This window comes from Ciona intestinalis, unplaced genomic scaffold (genome assembly GCF_000224145.3).
Source record: "Ciona intestinalis unplaced genomic scaffold, KH HT000166.1, whole genome shotgun sequence".
NCBI lineage: Eukaryota > Metazoa > Chordata > Ascidiacea > Phlebobranchia > Cionidae > Ciona > Ciona intestinalis.
In genome coordinates, this window is record NW_004190488.1 from 211,352 (window position 1) to 229,058 (window position 17,707).

Here is a 17,707-nt window from a genome sequence, read left to right on the forward strand (position 1 = left end):
AAAATTAAATAATTCTATTTGAATAGCTGCACAATAAGTCTTGATTTGCCAGTTGTTGTCAATGACTTAAACATAGAAAATGTAACAAACTATATATATGTTGAAATAATTTAATCGACAATCGTATTGTGCCAGGAAAAATATAAATAAAAATATTATCTATTTTTCCAATGTTAAACACATTGAAATTACAAACTGTACATTTGCACCACATCTACAACCTACATTAAGTGTTTCTTATGCTTCTGTGGGCACAAGCCCATTACAGAGACACTAACCACTCTCCCTCTCAATCAATTTAACCTAAATTATTTGTATTAAGCCTGTTATTTTGTTCACCTTTACACAGAAATTTGCCTATATAAAAACAAGGCCATGTGCAAGAGGGCTGCTTGTATACCCATATGAATGACGTGTGGCTTTGTTCAGGCCACTAGGCACTAGTTTAGAAATCTGCCCCATGAACATTGATTTTGGCAGTGAAAACAGATTGAAGAATGGTATACTTTATAAAGCAAGTAACTGGGAAGGTCCATGCAGTAGCACCCCGGGTGTTGGGGTAATGGGTCAATTATGGCCTAAATCCTAGGGCCCATGGCGTGCCATGCCGCGGGACCTCACCCACATAGAATAGAATAGAAAAGCAAGTAACACAACGTGACTTACATGTGATTAAATCTCCATTTGAAATCTGAGAAATATCATTTGTATCCTCTACACCTGGTGTAAGATTTTCAATTTTTTCAATCTTATCCATGCAGAGATAGGGATTGTTTTGAAAAAAAGCTTTCCCACCACCAATAGTGAAGTTAGTGGATCCATTGACCATTTTGAGATCCCACAGTTCTTTCAGATTCTTGTTGTCGAAAACATAAACACTGTAGTTGTCCGTTCCTCTGCAAATCAAATAGACATGAATTTAACTGTGATAAATTAAATGACTCTGGCTCTAGTGCTTGTAAAGTTGGCGATTCTTGTAAAGAAATAACATTTAGAATCAAGTGGTGAAAAAAACGACAAAAATCAAGACTAACAAATTATTCTGTGATGTTTTTTGCCCAATATGACATCATCAGTTTCTGCAAAACAAGCATTAAATTGCTTCTCTGACTGGTATGCTTTTTGACCACTTGATCATGCATGATTTAACTTAAAGATCTAATTTACATTGTAATAGTAATGGAGTATTTTTCCAGGTGTTGGGGTAATGGGACAAATCTGGCAAAATCTCAGGTTCTTGACATGGACCTCACCCACATAGAATATATGGAATCTTAAATTTGGAGTTCGAGGTGAGAAACTATCCCATGAACTCTTACTAAATTTGCATTTCCGAGAAAATTAAAGCTTACCCCAAATTAAAACCTTTTAAAAAATAATTAAAACCTAGAACTCACTGTCTGTAAAGGTATTGTGGGTCTCCAGTAATATTCTTTAATTTTTTGAGAAACGTCAGAGAAACGAGAGGAAAGGATCGCCGAATGACGATAGAACTAACTTCACGAAGTTCTGAGAGAGCTGTTTCCATTTTTTCAACAACTTCAGCTGAAATTGTTTGATATATATTATTTTATTAAATACTACCTAACAGGGATTATCAATTTTTGGGCTAAGTAGGAAAGTCAAAAATCTGTGTGATTACCTTAGCTTTAGTTTGGCCTATCAAGGAAAATTTGTTTTAATTTATGATGTGGAAATATGAAACTAGACACTTTTTTCAATATAGTTAGTTTTTCAATATAGCATTTTATACCATTACTTTATTTCAATGGTTTATTCAGGTTGACTTATCAGAGTAATAACAAATATCACTGGTGGATCGCAACTTTTGCAAATTTTCCAAGCAGACTGACGTATTTGTATTAAAACACTGCATCAAAACAAAAAAAAATCATGACGTATTTACACTATGTTATGACAACATTAATTTAAAAACAATTTTTTTTTATAAAAACTTACACCCCCCAGTTAAACTGATTTGAAGTTGACCTTTAATGACGGTACATTGATCAAGGGCATCAACTGATGCAAGATCCGAGATTGTGTGTTCTAAAGTAGGTAACTGGCAAACTTGAAAATAAAAAATTGTTGTTATTTGGCTGCTTTGGATTTTATGAGAGAATGTAATATATATATATATATATATATGTATAAAATCTGTTTTATTCAAAATTTAGAATACTTTGGAAACAGTTAAGACATAGTCATATTTTTTTGAATTTTGAGTCAAAATTGATTGTTAAAATGTAGTTACACCCATTCAAAATTATCAAAATTTGAATAATGTGGCAAATGTAATTAAATTTTAACGTTTATTGCAGGAAACATTCAACAAAATTAAATGTAAAACCAGGGTGTTAAATCTCATGATGTCACCCCTGTATTAAAAATCAACTTAAGAGTTGAAAAACAGCTAATGTAGAAGCAGACAGACATTGTAAAGTGTTAAGTCCAAACGAAACAAACTGTAGAGCTATTATTACTTTTTTTACATTTATTTTTTTACCACATAAATTTGGGTGACATGACATTCTATGCACTCCTAACATTAAGCCTAAAAGTAAAAGCTAATGCAGAATGGACAATGTAAAAGTGTAAGCTCAACTTTAAAAAAATGGTACAGCTATTATTTTTGTTCAATTACCTTTCCCACATTCCCCTTGACACCTCTTGCAAAAGTGGTAATCTCCCTTAATAGATTCTGTATACATAGGTGGACAGTCCTCCAAACATTCTCCATTATGTTGTTTCCAATACCGATCGGCACATGTATCTCGTGTTATGCATAACCATCCATATATCTGTGTATATATATATCATTGAAATTAGCTCTAGTCCGAAACTATAACCACATTATATTTGATATGAACTTTAACATCAGGCTCTGCCTGAACGCCAGACTCAAATGGGTATGAATTGTTGTCTGACACGCGAACATTGCGAAAAACATTGGTGAATCAAGTAGAACAGTGCAAAAACGCATTTGGTGTTTGACGAAAAAAGCAGCTTTTCAATTTTTTCCTTTTTTATTATTCCCCCCAAATGCATTATTACAGGCAGAGAAATCGCATGCAGGTACAAGTGGTCGCATTATATTTTTATCAAGCACGCGTTCATCTTGGCACATGGTAGGCTACAAGTTACAACAACTGACATTTCCCCTATTATTTGAACATTGATTAACCATGAATCGATGTAACTTATTTACCCTCACATGGGGAGCAAGAACAGTTTTCTTAACACAAGTGATTTTATTTTTTTATTACCAAGTATGTAACTTTTTGGATGATTTATATATTTTTTATTATAAGGACACTTGGCACTGTAGCACAGTTGGTTAGCATGCATGGCTCTGACACAAAGGTAATGGGCTGCCGCTGCTACCACTGTATTTGTTCTTGGACACTTTACTGCATTTTCTTCAACCCATTGGTCACTAGTCACTACTGGGTTGTCTATAATATAGACTCTATACTGTCAGCCCGACATAAAAACTCTTTTCTCTCTAAAAAAAATCACCCACAAAGTTATATTTGTGGTAACTCTAAGCTGGTACGCGGTATATAAAACAGAACACTCGTGTTATAACGACTGTTGTTTTTCGGCCACGCGAGGATAGGGCAAGTTACATTCATCTAGGAATACTTGTATCATTCAGTATTTATTTTGTTACTTTTTTTCATATTGTATTATCCTTTCATAGTTTCATACTTTTAATGTAAAATTTAGGTTCCCTGAAGTGTGTTTTTTAATCTCTTTAACTTTATGCAATAAAAAAACCCTTGCAGAACACCAAAATTTGGGTCCTAAAGATTAGTGTTTTTTTCCAGCCACGAATTAGTTTGGGGCAATAAATTTCCCTCTCCAACCATAAGGAATGCGGACTTACCTTCAAGTAACCAGGAGGGCAAGTTTTGACACAAGTTTGATTATGGTAGCTATACCGACATGCATGGCAAGCTGAAGCGTTGTTGGGGAGGGTGCATCCACCTAAGCAATGTTCATGGCAGACACATTGTTTACTATTGCACGCATGAGAGCACTGGTCAGGACAGGCACCTATTAATGTAAAAGTTTTGATTATCAAAATATTTTGAGCTTCAGTATAATATGCTTAGTTAACGCTAAGATTAAAGTTATACTGTTGCTACAGCTACAGGGCATATTTATACTTAAATTTTGGCTCTTTCGGTAAAAATCATTGGAATGACTCTTTCCATCCTGATAAAGAAGACCTGAGTGGGTCGTCAAAACGTTGTTTAGCCAAAGTTTTTACAGGAACAACCAAAATACAAGTAAAAGACTTTAGTTATTAATTGGTTGGCTTATTATTACATAACAAGGTCTTAAACTAGCATAAAACTACACTGAAAACTGATTACACTAAATCACTTATATATATATATTATATATATTTATATAATAAACAAAACTAGCCATCTGAAATTTGTTTGACAAATGAAATAAAAACACGCCATTAATTTACTTTGCTGACAAACATTAAGACCCCAACAGAAAGATTGTTGCAAGCCATCCTCAGTTACATCCACACACTTCTCGCTGCCACACTGACTGAGGCAACCCTCATCTTTGTTATCGAGTAAAACAGGTCGTTCAATCGCTTCGTTGCCAAACCACTAGAAAAAATTCGACATTTTTGATTAGAAAAAAATATTTTAACTGAAAATTAATGTTAAACGTTAAACCTGATGGTTAGAAAATAATATTTTTTTAATATAAAGAAAAAGAAAATAAAAATATTTAAATTGACAAATGAACCAAATGTTTGGGAAACGACAGTTTGCAATGTAAAAGTGTTCACATATTAATAAGCAGACCTGTTAAATTCAATAATATATAAAAAAATGGATTTTAAATGTAGATCTGTCAATAATAAGAAATAATTGAATTAATAAATGCACTGAATACTTCAGTTTAAAGTTTTCCAGGCTTCTTTGACCATGAAAAAATTTTGTAAATTTAATGTTTATATTTCTAGATCCCAAATCATGTAAGTATATAGTAGGGTGGTGGAAGATGGGACACCTTTTTATTCTATTTTCTTGTCGCATTTAGTAGTAAACAAAGAACATTCAAAGAATTATAAAACCGTATTCTTATGACTCGCATGGACATTGTTAATTGTTTAAAACACAATCAGGATATTTGGATATTATGTGCTAAAGGTGTCCTATCCTTCCACACCCTACTATAATAAAAATCCATGTGCGAACTATTTGTAACTATAAATATAAAATTTATACGGAGTTAGCAAACTTAGCTTGGGGACTTCTGCATGAGTTTGTGAATCACTGGTCCAGCATTGTAGAACATTAATAAAGACGTTATAAGAATGTACATTTTACCTTTCCTAGTCTTGCCCAGTCTATGGTATCGAGATAACAGAGTTGACCATTGTTTTGTATTCGAGCTGCTCCGTTCTTGATGTACTTTAAACTTTCAAGACCGATCTAAATACGGATTATCATTTGCTTACACTTTTGAAAATATGAAAATAATATTTTACAAGCATGGTTTAGATTTTGTGTACCAAAGCCAACACTAGAAAAAATATCTAAACAGTAACTGTATCACAAAAAAAAATGAAATTTAAATTTACGACAATAAGAAAATTAAATTTATAAAATTTCACAATAGTAATACCCAATTATATAAAAAATATTTATTAACATTAGCATGTTACTGTTTGGCTGGTAGTTAATCTTTATTGAATAACTAACTAAAGTTGATTGGCTTACTTCTCTTAACTGAGGGTTTTCAAATATTACGAGGGAATATTTCTTGTAAAATAGTTCACTGCCCCCTATCATGACGAGGTTCGGGAAAAGCGTTCGAAGTGAGACGAGCCCGTACACTCGGTAAAGAAACAAATAGCCCGATATTACTCGAAGCTTGGGAAATGAATATCTGCAAAAAACAGTTTGTTAGCAATTTTTGTGTGCTAGTGCTAAATTGGTGATGTAAGAAAAATAACACAGATTTTCTTTACTTGTACTTTTTAGTTGCAACTTTATAAAACGGATACTTGTTACTATTTACAACATTAATTAGGAGATTTGTAGAAGCAAGTTCACATATCAAAAAAGTTTTTATTGAAATAATAATATCAACACAGTTAATGCAAAAAAAATAATCAGTTCATATTCCTAAGTATTTAAAAGATATAATACATATATATTATGCTGTTATACATGTTAAATACGGTCTATAGTATACTATGTTCTCTGAATCTCTGCCCATATGGTTTGCCAATCATAGCAAATGCCCAGTTACTACACAATCGCCGATCAAAACACACTCTGGAGTCCGGTTGCCGCCTTACAAAAATGCATAAATTGCAGCGTAAATATGTGTGTTATTTGATGTTTGTAACATGATAGTAATTAGGTAAGTTACGTAATCCTAGCTCACATCAACCGCATGTCACAATAATTCCGCTTTCATTAGTAACATGGGTTACTTTGGGTCATGTTGTGTTTACAATGTTTTACTCAATAAATAGGCTATACGTTTGCTTGGTCAAGTACTCAAAAGGCTTTAAAACTGTAAACAATTAGGCATATTACAATTTAATGACATTACAGTAAAATGTGTTCAATTTACCATTTTTTTGTCTGGAATGTGTGTATGGGAATTGGGACAGTTATTTAGATGTGCATTTGTGCCAGGCATATTATGGTTACAGCTGCAGATTTATTTTAACCACTATGGTTGATTGAGAGTTTATTTATAAACTAATATCTGCAATTGGAAATATAATGGGTTCACATACTCTACTTTTTGTGGATAGGGCCTACAGTGTGGAACGCCATGGGTCCTAAAATTTAGACCAGAATTTCTACATTACCCCAAGTCCCCAACACTTGCCGCAAAGACTTCACCAGTTTTTGGAGACTGTCACTTTTAACATTCATAACTTACTTGCTCAAATCTTGGGGTTCCATCTGTTCGTTGTCGTTCAGAAATAGAATTCGAACAAATCCATCAACTATTGTGCAATTTTCCAAATCCGTTAGCTTAGAGGGATTATTTCTTATGTCCATGAGATCACAAACTAATAAAAACAAAGGATTGCATATTAGGTACTTTGCAAAAAGGATTTAAAATACCAAAATTATACAACATTGTTACCATGTACAAAGTTTCAATAACTCTTTGGCAAAATGGTTAAAACTACATTTGGAGAGTTTGCAAGTAGGAATGCCAACCACTTGAGAATTTGAATTATTTTTAGTTATACTTATTATGTAGCCCATGATATTTATATATATATTTATACAGAATGGCTTTCACAACAACCTAAATTTCCAATGTCATGTGCGAATAAGAGGTAGCTTATAAATAACAGTTTACAGGTAGAACTTAAACGGCTAGTCTAAAATTTTGGGGAAAAATTATTATCAAGACCCTATTTGTTATTGTTCGTTGTAGGCATGTTAAAACTTTTTCGATTGGTTTTGATCAATTACAGTTCTCTGCAACGTTATATTATTTCAAAGGCGCTTTATATTTTGCTGCATTTAAAAGAATAGCTATGGTAAAACTGTATTATGATGTAACATATGTCAGTATCATAGCACATTATCCCACATGAGAGTTGTTTTGATCGTACATTAAGGCAGACGGTTATTGTTCTGTGTAATATTGCACCCGAATTGCCAGCAATAATAATATTATTAATCGTGCAACGTAACGCATTTAAACAAACAATGATATTTTCTTCATGTACAAATCTATATCCGGCCGTATTCACACCTTTTACTACAACAATTATTTTATTGATTAGTAAACATAAAAAAAATTTATTTAAATTAACTATTTTGTGTCAAATGCAAAGTAACAATTTTAAATTTGTCCGAGGGTTAAGAGCTATCTTTAAATATATATATAGGCTATTTAAATATCTATGTACTGTATATTATATATAATAATACATTTTTTTACTTATTTTCTTATGTTGATTATTTAATCCAAACTACTTTATAGTATAGCAGATTACATATTATAATATATATCCACATAAACTGTTTACTGTTATAAAAAGTTAAACATTGGATAACTGATGAGAACATTTTGTAATGACAACATTACATGACACGGAGTGCTTCACAATTACAAGGCAGTATATAACTACCAGACTGTTTGCATAATCAGTCTAACACACGTTGTTGGAATACTTGGCCCGCATTGCCACGCATACTTGCCGACTGCCAAGGCTCATGCTACTGTACTATTATTTGACACTTAATTAAACACAATAAAATGGATATACAAATGTTGCCACTTAACTAAACTGTTATAATAAAATTAGTTTAAATTTACTAATCATTGTAGTGAGTTTACTATTACGAAAAAAAAGCTTTATTTTAATAAAAATATAAACATTTCTTAATCATTTATAAACTGGTTAAATTAGGTGTATTTGACGATTTATACAAAATATAAAATAGCATTTACAGCATCACTGTGGTCTGTAGTGGATGTGTATTTAGTTAGGTAGAAAGATGTTTAGGTATTAAATAAGAAGGTGTATGGACGTTACATAAGGTAAAATAAGCAGCTCACTAACTTGAACAGATGTATCCTTATGGATCATTTTTTTTGCATTTCCACACGAAACCACAGAAATAAAAATATAAACGCCTATAGAGGCTATAATTGGTGTGTTTTTTAGTCTTAAATTTCAGTAATATTTGTTGTACTATTTTAACCGGGCCATACAAATTCAAAGTACTGTCTTATGTCGTGTAGTCACCAAGTAACTAAGCTAATCAACATCTTAAAAATCTGTAAAACTAAGATAAGACGCCTCCAGAACATTGTGCCACATCCTTACTGTACTATTTGAGGGCTGGTTTAAAGTATTTGCTATATTACACCTTTAGTATTGGACCAAACAGAAAGATTATTTTTTCTAAACAATATTTAAATAAATTTGAACCCCTGAACTGTAGAACTAGCGAACAACTACTCATTAAAAGCATTTACTTTATACCGCATGCCAGAGGCGTCAAACACTGTCAGGCAGACTGGGCAAATGCCGACCCTTGAAATTGGCACATTGCCGATTAATTGTTCCGTTATGTAGTAAACAAGTGCACACGATCTACTCATTTGATAGCCTATCTGCCATTGCATGTCAACCTAGCGCTTCGATAAAAAAGTAATCTTAAAAGTTGTTCATATACTTACCAGGACCATCTGAATACACAGACCAGGGAGAGTCAAAGTCATTATTATTATCCTGTTGGTCAGCTGTTTCGTTTATTTGAGATGGTGCATGCGTAATTCCGTTTGATACAGAGCGAATAACCCTTCGAGAAAGTCGTTGCTTGTTGTTGTTGTGTGTAGATGAAGTTGGTGATTTCCGCAGTTTTGATAAAGACCTGACAAGTTCATCCGAAAAACTACTAGCTGGAACTGATATCAGTAATGCTACCAGGCATGTGAGTATCACTTTCCGCATTTTCCTACACAAATCCGTTTGATAACAAAACAATTTTTTGATATATATATATATAATATATCCATATATATTAGACATACACATATTTTGTTAATAATTGAAATTATAACCATTATAACCACATAATTTTTGGATTTTATGGATTATGGAAAATGTAGAGTATATGAAAGAAAAACGTAGACATTCCATCCATTCATAATAATACAAGAATCCCTTTAGTTAATGTAATAGGGTAACAAATTTATAACAATCAGTTAATGTATTTTGCCATAATAAAGTATTTCTTAAATAGTCTATATAATCTCAATAAGAAGACATGTATAAAAACAACTGTCATTTTCTGGAAAAATATGCACCGTTTTCTAGAAATCTACTATGTAAAATTGACTAAAAACTTTTACTATTTACAAAGATTTAGCTTTATATCGTACAAACAACAGGTTGAAATAATGTTAATCTGTACGAACATATTCGATTTGTAACCTTGTTTACTCGTAGTACCATTTTTACGCCAAGACAGCGGCGCTACTAGGTCACTATGACTTTATTATGCGCTAATTCAGCTTTTGTTTCGCTATATAAAACCTTATAAATATCTGTAGTAAGTACTTAGTATGTAGAATATACACTCTGCAGTACTTATCTGTTGGCAGCGTTTTTATTACTACGACAATACAACGAAGAATGTGTATAGGTCAACGGAACAGAAACAAGGCTGAACTGGTTATCTTGTAAACAACATGGAATAGTCACGTGATCTGTTCTGGATCAGTGGGCATCGTGTTGTAAGTTGTGCTGTGGTAAGAATATCACTTCTTTTGCGAGTGATATTGTTAAACATATTTGGTTCTGTGTGTCAATACTTCAATCGAAGCGTGTCATAGGAGATGGGCTCAATCTATTCAAATTGTTATGGACGTTTGTTTGACGCTTTTCTGGTTGGTCACGGTCCGAAGTTTTAACATGATATCAAGTGAAGCGTTTTGTGTGACCTGCGAAGGAAATCGATTGTAGTAGGAGTAACGTTAACACCTGAAACACGCCCTAATACAACGAATTCCCGACTCGATGAGTAAAGTACGGTATGCATCTGTTGTGATTATGATGCATGTGACACCTTAAAGAACGATTGATTTCGCCGTTCAGTTAATAGGCTGTTTAACACGAACGTGATAGTTTTGCTATATTTGAAGAAGGAACCTATTTTACATTTAGGGATGGTACAGCGTAAAGTTAAAACATTATGTGACTGACACCCAAATCTTTGCATAGCTTATGTAAGAACTTAGCTGAAAACATTCTTTTCATATTTGTTTTAAGTTTTCCAGTTAATTAACATACTTGGACTCAAGTGCTTGTGTATGTTTGATTACTTAACCTCGCACAGTGACGGCGTAGTTAATATTTAAAAACATTATTGTTTTTCAAGTTTATAAAGAGGAAGGTTCTGCATTACTTGAGAGCACATATACAAAGGTTATATGCAGCAGATTTTTGTGACGAAATGTTAACATCTTGTACCCATATGACACCCCGTTGTCCTAACGCAGTGGTTGGTAAACCTCATTGAAAATTGGATGGTGTGGCCATTCTAGGTGAGAGGATATGTGTCCTTGGAAAAAACGGAAAATTCTCAGCCAGAATTAACATTATTAATGAATGAATGTACCTTGCTTCATCCTTGGAAAACAATGGTCGCGTAACACGGGTACGCTTATGTTTCAAACGATTTCAGCGACGAACCTTGAATCCACCATTATCTCCGGATTAGAGGCAGTCGTACAAAATGGTAATACGTTATTCATATTGGCAGCCATACAACACTGTTCACACATGAAATAACGTTCGTGGTAACTCGCAAGAGGGACTGGGGTACATTAAATTATAGAACACCCGTGTTTCCAGGTCGGAAGTTGCCACACCACTCATGGATACGTAAGTGACTGCTTGTGGAATTATAGAGAATTGTGCTCTTTAAAATCGCTACTGTTTAACTAACTCTTAAAATCGTTCTGTCTAACCCTTTCTACTATAATGACATTTTTACTTTGTGCTCCCAAGGTCCACAGGGAATCTACCAATCTTAGTTTAAGCGTTTTAACAAGATGTCACGCATAATTTGAATCAAATTTAACCTGAAAACTATTGCGTTTACTAGCTGAGCACAACAGAACACCAATCCCAAGTAGGTTACTTACTGCATGAAAATATTACTAATAGTTTTTAATTTTATAATATTTGCAATTTTGCACATAACCACTGTTACGTGTAAAAAACACTCATTTATTTACAGTATGTATTACAACCCCGTTACCATCAAAGTTCAACACAATCTTTAACTTAGGCAGTGATTTAAAATTGATATCAAAGTACAAAACGGAAAATTTGTGTTTTTATTTGTTTCATGATAAAAATTTTCTTTTAAAATCTTATCCACCTTTTCCAATTATCCCACTACTTTTTTCTTCTTTTTCTTTTTCAAAACCAACTCAACTTCTGTATTTTCCACTGCATCAATTTCTTTCGTCTTTTTCTTTTTCTTCTTGGCTGATTTTGGTTCATTTTCCTCTTCGGTGGCAGCTTCCTCTTCTTTCTGCTTTTTCTTTTTCTTCTTTTTAGGCGTATCTACTTCCATCTGTTCCGGTTCAACTTCCTTTACATCCTCATCATCGACTGGTTGCTTCTTTGCCTTCTTCTTTTTTGCACTTTTCTGATTATTTTCAGTAAGAACCTTCTTTGCTTCTGGCTCTTCTGTCAGATCAACTGGTTCCGATTTTCTCTTCTTCTTTTTGCTCTTTGTTTTCTTAGCTTCCTCCGCCACAGCCTCAACTTCTGCTTTAATCAAAGCCTCTGACTCGATCACTGCTTCTTTCATCACTTCGCAGTTCTTCCGTGGTGCTTCTCCACTTTCATAGAACTTGAGTCGCTCTTCAACTTGATCCTTCAGTTTCTCTCCAAATACTGAGTTTGGATGTTCTGTGAAGCAGTCGATACGTGAAGCAATGGAGCATTTGTTAGCCAGATAGCGAGATATTCTTCCTTTGTTCTTTGCGCCAGCTCTGCCAATAAAAGTTGAATGGAAGATCAAACCATACTTTGGTGTGTTGCCTTTCTGTTTCAATGCCCTAAATAGGGCTTTTTCTGCACCCAATATTTGAACAGTAGAAGCTGGATATTTGGCCAAATTTGTCAGACTTCCAGCATGTGAAATCAGTCTTGCCCCAACCACATCACCAATCAGCGTTGAAAGATTCGGTGCAACAGACTGCATTCTTTTGTGCAGATATTCAACTAGGCCTTTTTTGTAGTTGGTCAAAGATATGACTCTGCTACAAAATGATTCTATGTTAATTAAATCAATTGGAGAAACATCCATTCCCATTGACATCTTTGAGGCTGAAATAATACCCTGTGCTTTCGCTGAATCCATGGTAATTTCTTCCAGTTGTTCTTCAATATTTTCCGCCATAGCTTTACGATTACCAATTGCCTTAACAAGACGACAATACATGAAGTTGTCACTCGATATTTTCACCAACTCTGGGAAGTGATAAGAATACCACTCCTTCACCCTCATAGAGAATGTGTTGATATCTTTATCCAGTTGGTCCAACAATGCAATGCTCTGTATGATCATGTTGTCTGACCTATTCACGTTGAACTTAACTTTAGCTCGAGAGTAGCTGTGTCCCAAACCCAGCTGTGCCTTAGCTTCCCCTTGCATGGTCAAGCCTTTGACCATGTTTGGGAAATGCAAACGCAATCCACGAAGAATTTCTGTCACTGCGTCGCTTGTTGTGCAACGAATTCCAGTCTCTTCTTGAATGGTTCCAGAAATCCTGGTGTCGTTTATTCCAAGAAGAACTTCACCTTTCTGCAACTTTGGTATGTTTGATGAAAGAAATACTTTAAGATCTTCATGAACGATACCTTCAGAAACAGCATTGACATTGTCCAAGGCGTTTGTTCCAGATTTAAATGGAAGAAATGAAACCAACTTTACAGTGCTTGCAAACAATGTAAAGTCTAGAACAGCCTTCTCTACTGTAGGTAAGAGTGATCCAATATCTTCAACTTCTTTAACGAAGAATAAAGCATAACCAGCAGCATGTTCGTATAACACATACAGCTGGGGAGCCATATTCTATAAGTTTTCTGGCGAAATTAAACCCAGTAAATTTCTATATTTTTTGGATGACAATCTACCTGTTACGATATAAATAACATATAAATTAAAATGAAACAACTATTGCGTTAAATATATACGCTAGAAATCCTCGCCTCTGCAAAAACAGAACTTAAAACTTACTAAAAGCGAAGACAGCGTGCAAGAAAATTTCTACATGTGGTGTTCTGCCATAGAAATCTTAGTTCTGCCCAACGGGTTCAGCCAAAAAACATTTTCACCGCACATCACACACTCCGTAGTTTAAACTGTGTTGCAACCACATATTCACTTTATAATATTTTAATATTTATTATTAAATTATTTTGTTTTTGAGTTGTTTTTCTAACTTTAACAGCAGTGATTGGATTTTGTCAAACTTAAACATCCTATGACGTCACATGCCTAAGGTTGCCGAAGTTCCTTACAAAGTGGGCTGTGTATTGTGTACCAATTTGGCTTTAAATTGACGAAGATATAAATATATATTTACAGCGTAGTAATACACCACACAGTCATAAACACAAGAGATAATGTATAATTTGTATTCGATAAATGACGGGATATAATGCAGTACAAATAAAGTAGTTCAGGCGTCAAACGGGTATATATGTTGAACTTCTGACGAGTTGTTTTCTATAGCTGTAGGATCATGGTAACCAGAGCGCTCTACAACATACGGAAACTGCATCATCCAATTGAAGTATAGACATATAGTAGGGTGGGGGAAGGGACGCCTTTAACACAAATATCCAAGTATATCCTGATTGTGTTTTAAACATTTAACAACGGTTTATGGGAGTCGTGAGCGTACGGTTTTATAATTCTTTGAATGTTCTTTGTTTACTACTAAATGGGACAGGAAAAGAAAATGAAAGAGTGTCCCATCTTCCTCCACCCTACTATATACTTACATGATTTGGGATCTAGAAATATAAATATTAAATTTACAAAATTTTTTCATGGTCAAAAAAGCCTGAAAAACCCCTTTTATGGTCAAAGAAGCCTGGAAAAACACACAATTTCTTACCAGCTTGCATCTCTTGATAATCACTACATAACCTGGCGACGTTAGCGACCATAGGCATACGCAGTCTCGCCAACAGCAAGAAGTCCAATAAAAATCAAAAATAGCAGCGCTGACTTATTCACCTGCATAAACAAAGAATAAAATACACACTCCAGCAAAAATGCGAGGTCTAGCTTACTCTGTTGCCTTCGAAGTAAGAAATGAATTTGTAGGAACAGTGATCATTGTCAACATTGGTGTGGTTATTAACCATGTAATGATTTCCGAATCCGTTTTACGAGGAAGGACACATCTGCTTTCAAGCAGTCGGTAAAGTTTTAGAAGCTTTCATATACGATGTGGTATTCTGTAAATGTATTAGCACTTTCTGTACCTAATGCAGATGCAAATAGTAATAATAGTTAGGTTCTTAAGTGTAGCTTAGACGCCATCTACGTATACCAAGGGTGGCATGTAAAAAGTATGCTTATAATAAGATGCTTACTATTTTGTCTTTGGCTCAGCTACGCCCTCAGGCGACGTCTAATACGGACACACACGTTGTCTCGTTCCACTACAAGACGTCCAAAATTGCATTAATATAAGCGCAGACTTTTTCATCTGTAAAAAGAATATTAAATATATAACAAAGTAAAATATGCGAGGTATAACTTACTTTTGTGTTTGAATTTTCGTAACGTCGGTGTCGGCGGTAACCAGTTTTAATAATGCCTGTTGTGGTGGTATTTGGAAAATCATCGAAACGAGATATTGAATAAACATTTTACTGAGACGGCAAACATCAAAAAAAAGTTGTTTTGATCAGGAGTTGCCACGTAACCACATGCGAATGTTTTTCAACTATGATCAATCGGTTCAGTTTTATTCTCTTGGAGTTATACAATGAGCATACTATTACCCAACAACCCAATGCCTAGGCTTACCATTTTGCTTGTGATTCTACCACGACCACAACAGGCGAAATCCATAACAATGACGGACTTATAAGCATACTCGGTATCGTAAACATCAAGTAGCCCAATGAACAGCAGGAGTTGGACCTCTGTTTTAAAACTGTAGAAACAAACCTTAAAATATGCAATGAACCCAAAACGCGAGGTCTATAGCTTACTTTGTTGCCATCTGGAGTAAGAAATGAAATTGTAGGTATACAGCCTTCATTACCAACATTGGAGATGGGTATAACCCATGATGAATAGAATTCCGAAACCTTTGCCTTTATACGAGAAAAAAGAAATTTATCTTCTTTCACGTAGTCTGCAAAGCTTTGGGAACTTTTACATTTCATGTGGTATTCTGTAAATGTATAAGGACTTTGTTTACTTAAAATAGATACAAGTTGATATAATAAGGTCCATAAGTGTAGCGTAGAAGCCATGCGTGCATAACAAGGGTGGCATGTAATAAAATATGCTAACAATCAATTTTACCGTTTACCTTTCAGCTACGCCATCAGCCGACGAAAACCACTTCTTATACGGACTGACGTTGTCTCGTCAATTACAGGACGTTCAGAATTGCCTAAACAGAAGCGCTGACTGTTTCATCTGTAATAACAAATATTAAATATATAACAAAGCAAAATATGCGAGGTATAACTTGCTTTTGTGTTTGAATTTTCGTAACGTCGGTGTCGGCGGTAACCAGTTTTAATAATGCCTGTTGTGGTGGTATTTGGAGAACCATCGAATCGAGATATTGAATAAACAATTTACTGAGACGGCAAACATCAAAACAAAGTTGTTTTGATCAGGAGTTCCCACGCAATCACATGTACATGTTCTCCAATTTTTTGTCCAGTTTCATTCTGTTAGAGTTATACAATGAGCATATACTATCACTCAACAACCCAATGCTTAGGCTTACCGTTTTGCTTATGATTCTACCACGACCACAACGCAAACGCGACTGCAGGGTGTACGTATCTCACCAACAAGCTGAAGTCAAATGAACAACAGGAAAAGAAGTAATGGTTTATTCATCTGCAGAACAAAAACTAAAATATACAATCAAGCAAAATATGCGAGGTGTAGCTTACTCTGTTGCCTCTGAAGAAAGAAATATGTCTTCATTATCAAGGTTGGTGATGGTATTAACCATGTAATGATTTTTGAGGCCTTTTCACGTGCAAGAAGACAATTATGTTTTGCACGAAGTGTGCAAAGCTTTCGCAAGTTCGGCATAAAAGGTGGTATTCTGTAAAGATAAAAACGCGTTATTTTTTGGTGAATATTGAGTTGTTCCAAATCAAGTGTTTTTGCATAATATGTATAGGCCGTCTCAGAAAATTGAAAACGCTCACCTTTTTGAGATGTTCCAGGTTTTCTGTTTTTCGTTCACAGGTTTTTGGTTCACTGGGCGAATCCAACGCTCCATTGAAAGTAACACGCATCACATGCACAGTGTTAGCGTTTTCTGATTGGTGGGGTAGCCAGAAAAGTCAGGGTATTTTAGTAATACCAGCTTCGGTGGTAGTTCTGCTGGTATGCAAAGAAACATACAAACAACACAGGGACGGACAATTGACGGAATCCAAATACAAATGTTCAAATCAACAAGTAGAAAAATGCTGTCACTCTACATGTACATGTCCCAAATTTTTCACTGAATCTGTCTTCTTTCTACAATATCTCCAATATCATTCTTTGATTGTTGCTGAATTATTCTTTGTTTGTTTTTTCCTTGTTGTTTTGTAGTCCAGCTGACTGTCCAGGGTTTGTGAAGCCGTTTTCCATGGTTGTCGGTTTTGTTTGGGGACATAATTTGTTGGTGGATTAATTGCGGTAAGTATTTTAATGTTGACGGGGCTATGTTTGGGATTTGTTTAAATTTTGGGTTAACTTTTAATGACAGGGCGGATTTTTAGGCTAAATTCGGCAGTCTAATTAAGTGGGAAATTTCGACTAGGAATTCTAATTGTTTTGGGGTTGTATTTTTAATATTGGTTTGATTTAGTTTGCTTTGTCGGGGCGACTATAATTTGTGGTGTTTCTCTGATTTTTGGGGCGGGAGTTTTACTTTTACC

General features: G+C 34.5%; 2 protein-coding genes across 2 annotated transcripts in view; both read right to left on the reverse strand.

The window, feature by feature from the left end:
* Nucleotides 1-9,487, reverse strand: part of LOC778651 (insulin receptor) — a 22,280-nt gene extending 12,793 nt beyond the window's left edge. Inside the window, exons 1-10 of the mRNA XM_002125714.5 lie at nucleotides 9,214-9,487; nucleotides 6,943-7,075; nucleotides 5,760-5,928; nucleotides 5,367-5,471; nucleotides 4,487-4,637; nucleotides 3,890-4,059; nucleotides 2,645-2,801; nucleotides 1,960-2,070; nucleotides 1,398-1,545; nucleotides 667-896 (exon numbers count right to left, since the gene is read on the reverse strand). Of these exons, the coding sequence (XP_002125750.3) occupies nucleotides 667-896; nucleotides 1,398-1,545; nucleotides 1,960-2,070; nucleotides 2,645-2,801; nucleotides 3,890-4,059; nucleotides 4,487-4,637; nucleotides 5,367-5,471; nucleotides 5,760-5,928; nucleotides 6,943-7,075; nucleotides 9,214-9,487 (1,648 nt within the window). The remainder of the gene's footprint in view (nucleotides 1-666; nucleotides 897-1,397; nucleotides 1,546-1,959; nucleotides 2,071-2,644; nucleotides 2,802-3,889; nucleotides 4,060-4,486; nucleotides 4,638-5,366; nucleotides 5,472-5,759; nucleotides 5,929-6,942; nucleotides 7,076-9,213) is intronic.
* Nucleotides 9,488-11,746: 2,259 nt separating this feature from the next.
* On the reverse strand, nucleotides 11,747-13,721 carry LOC100178209 (nucleolar protein 56). Its single transcript, XM_002127946.5, has one exon. The coding sequence runs from the start codon at nucleotides 13,626-13,628 to the stop codon at nucleotides 11,934-11,936; it is 1,695 nt and encodes a 564-aa protein (XP_002127982.1). The 5' UTR covers nucleotides 13,629-13,721; the 3' UTR covers nucleotides 11,747-11,933.
* Nucleotides 13,722-17,707: the final 3,986 nt, after the last annotated feature.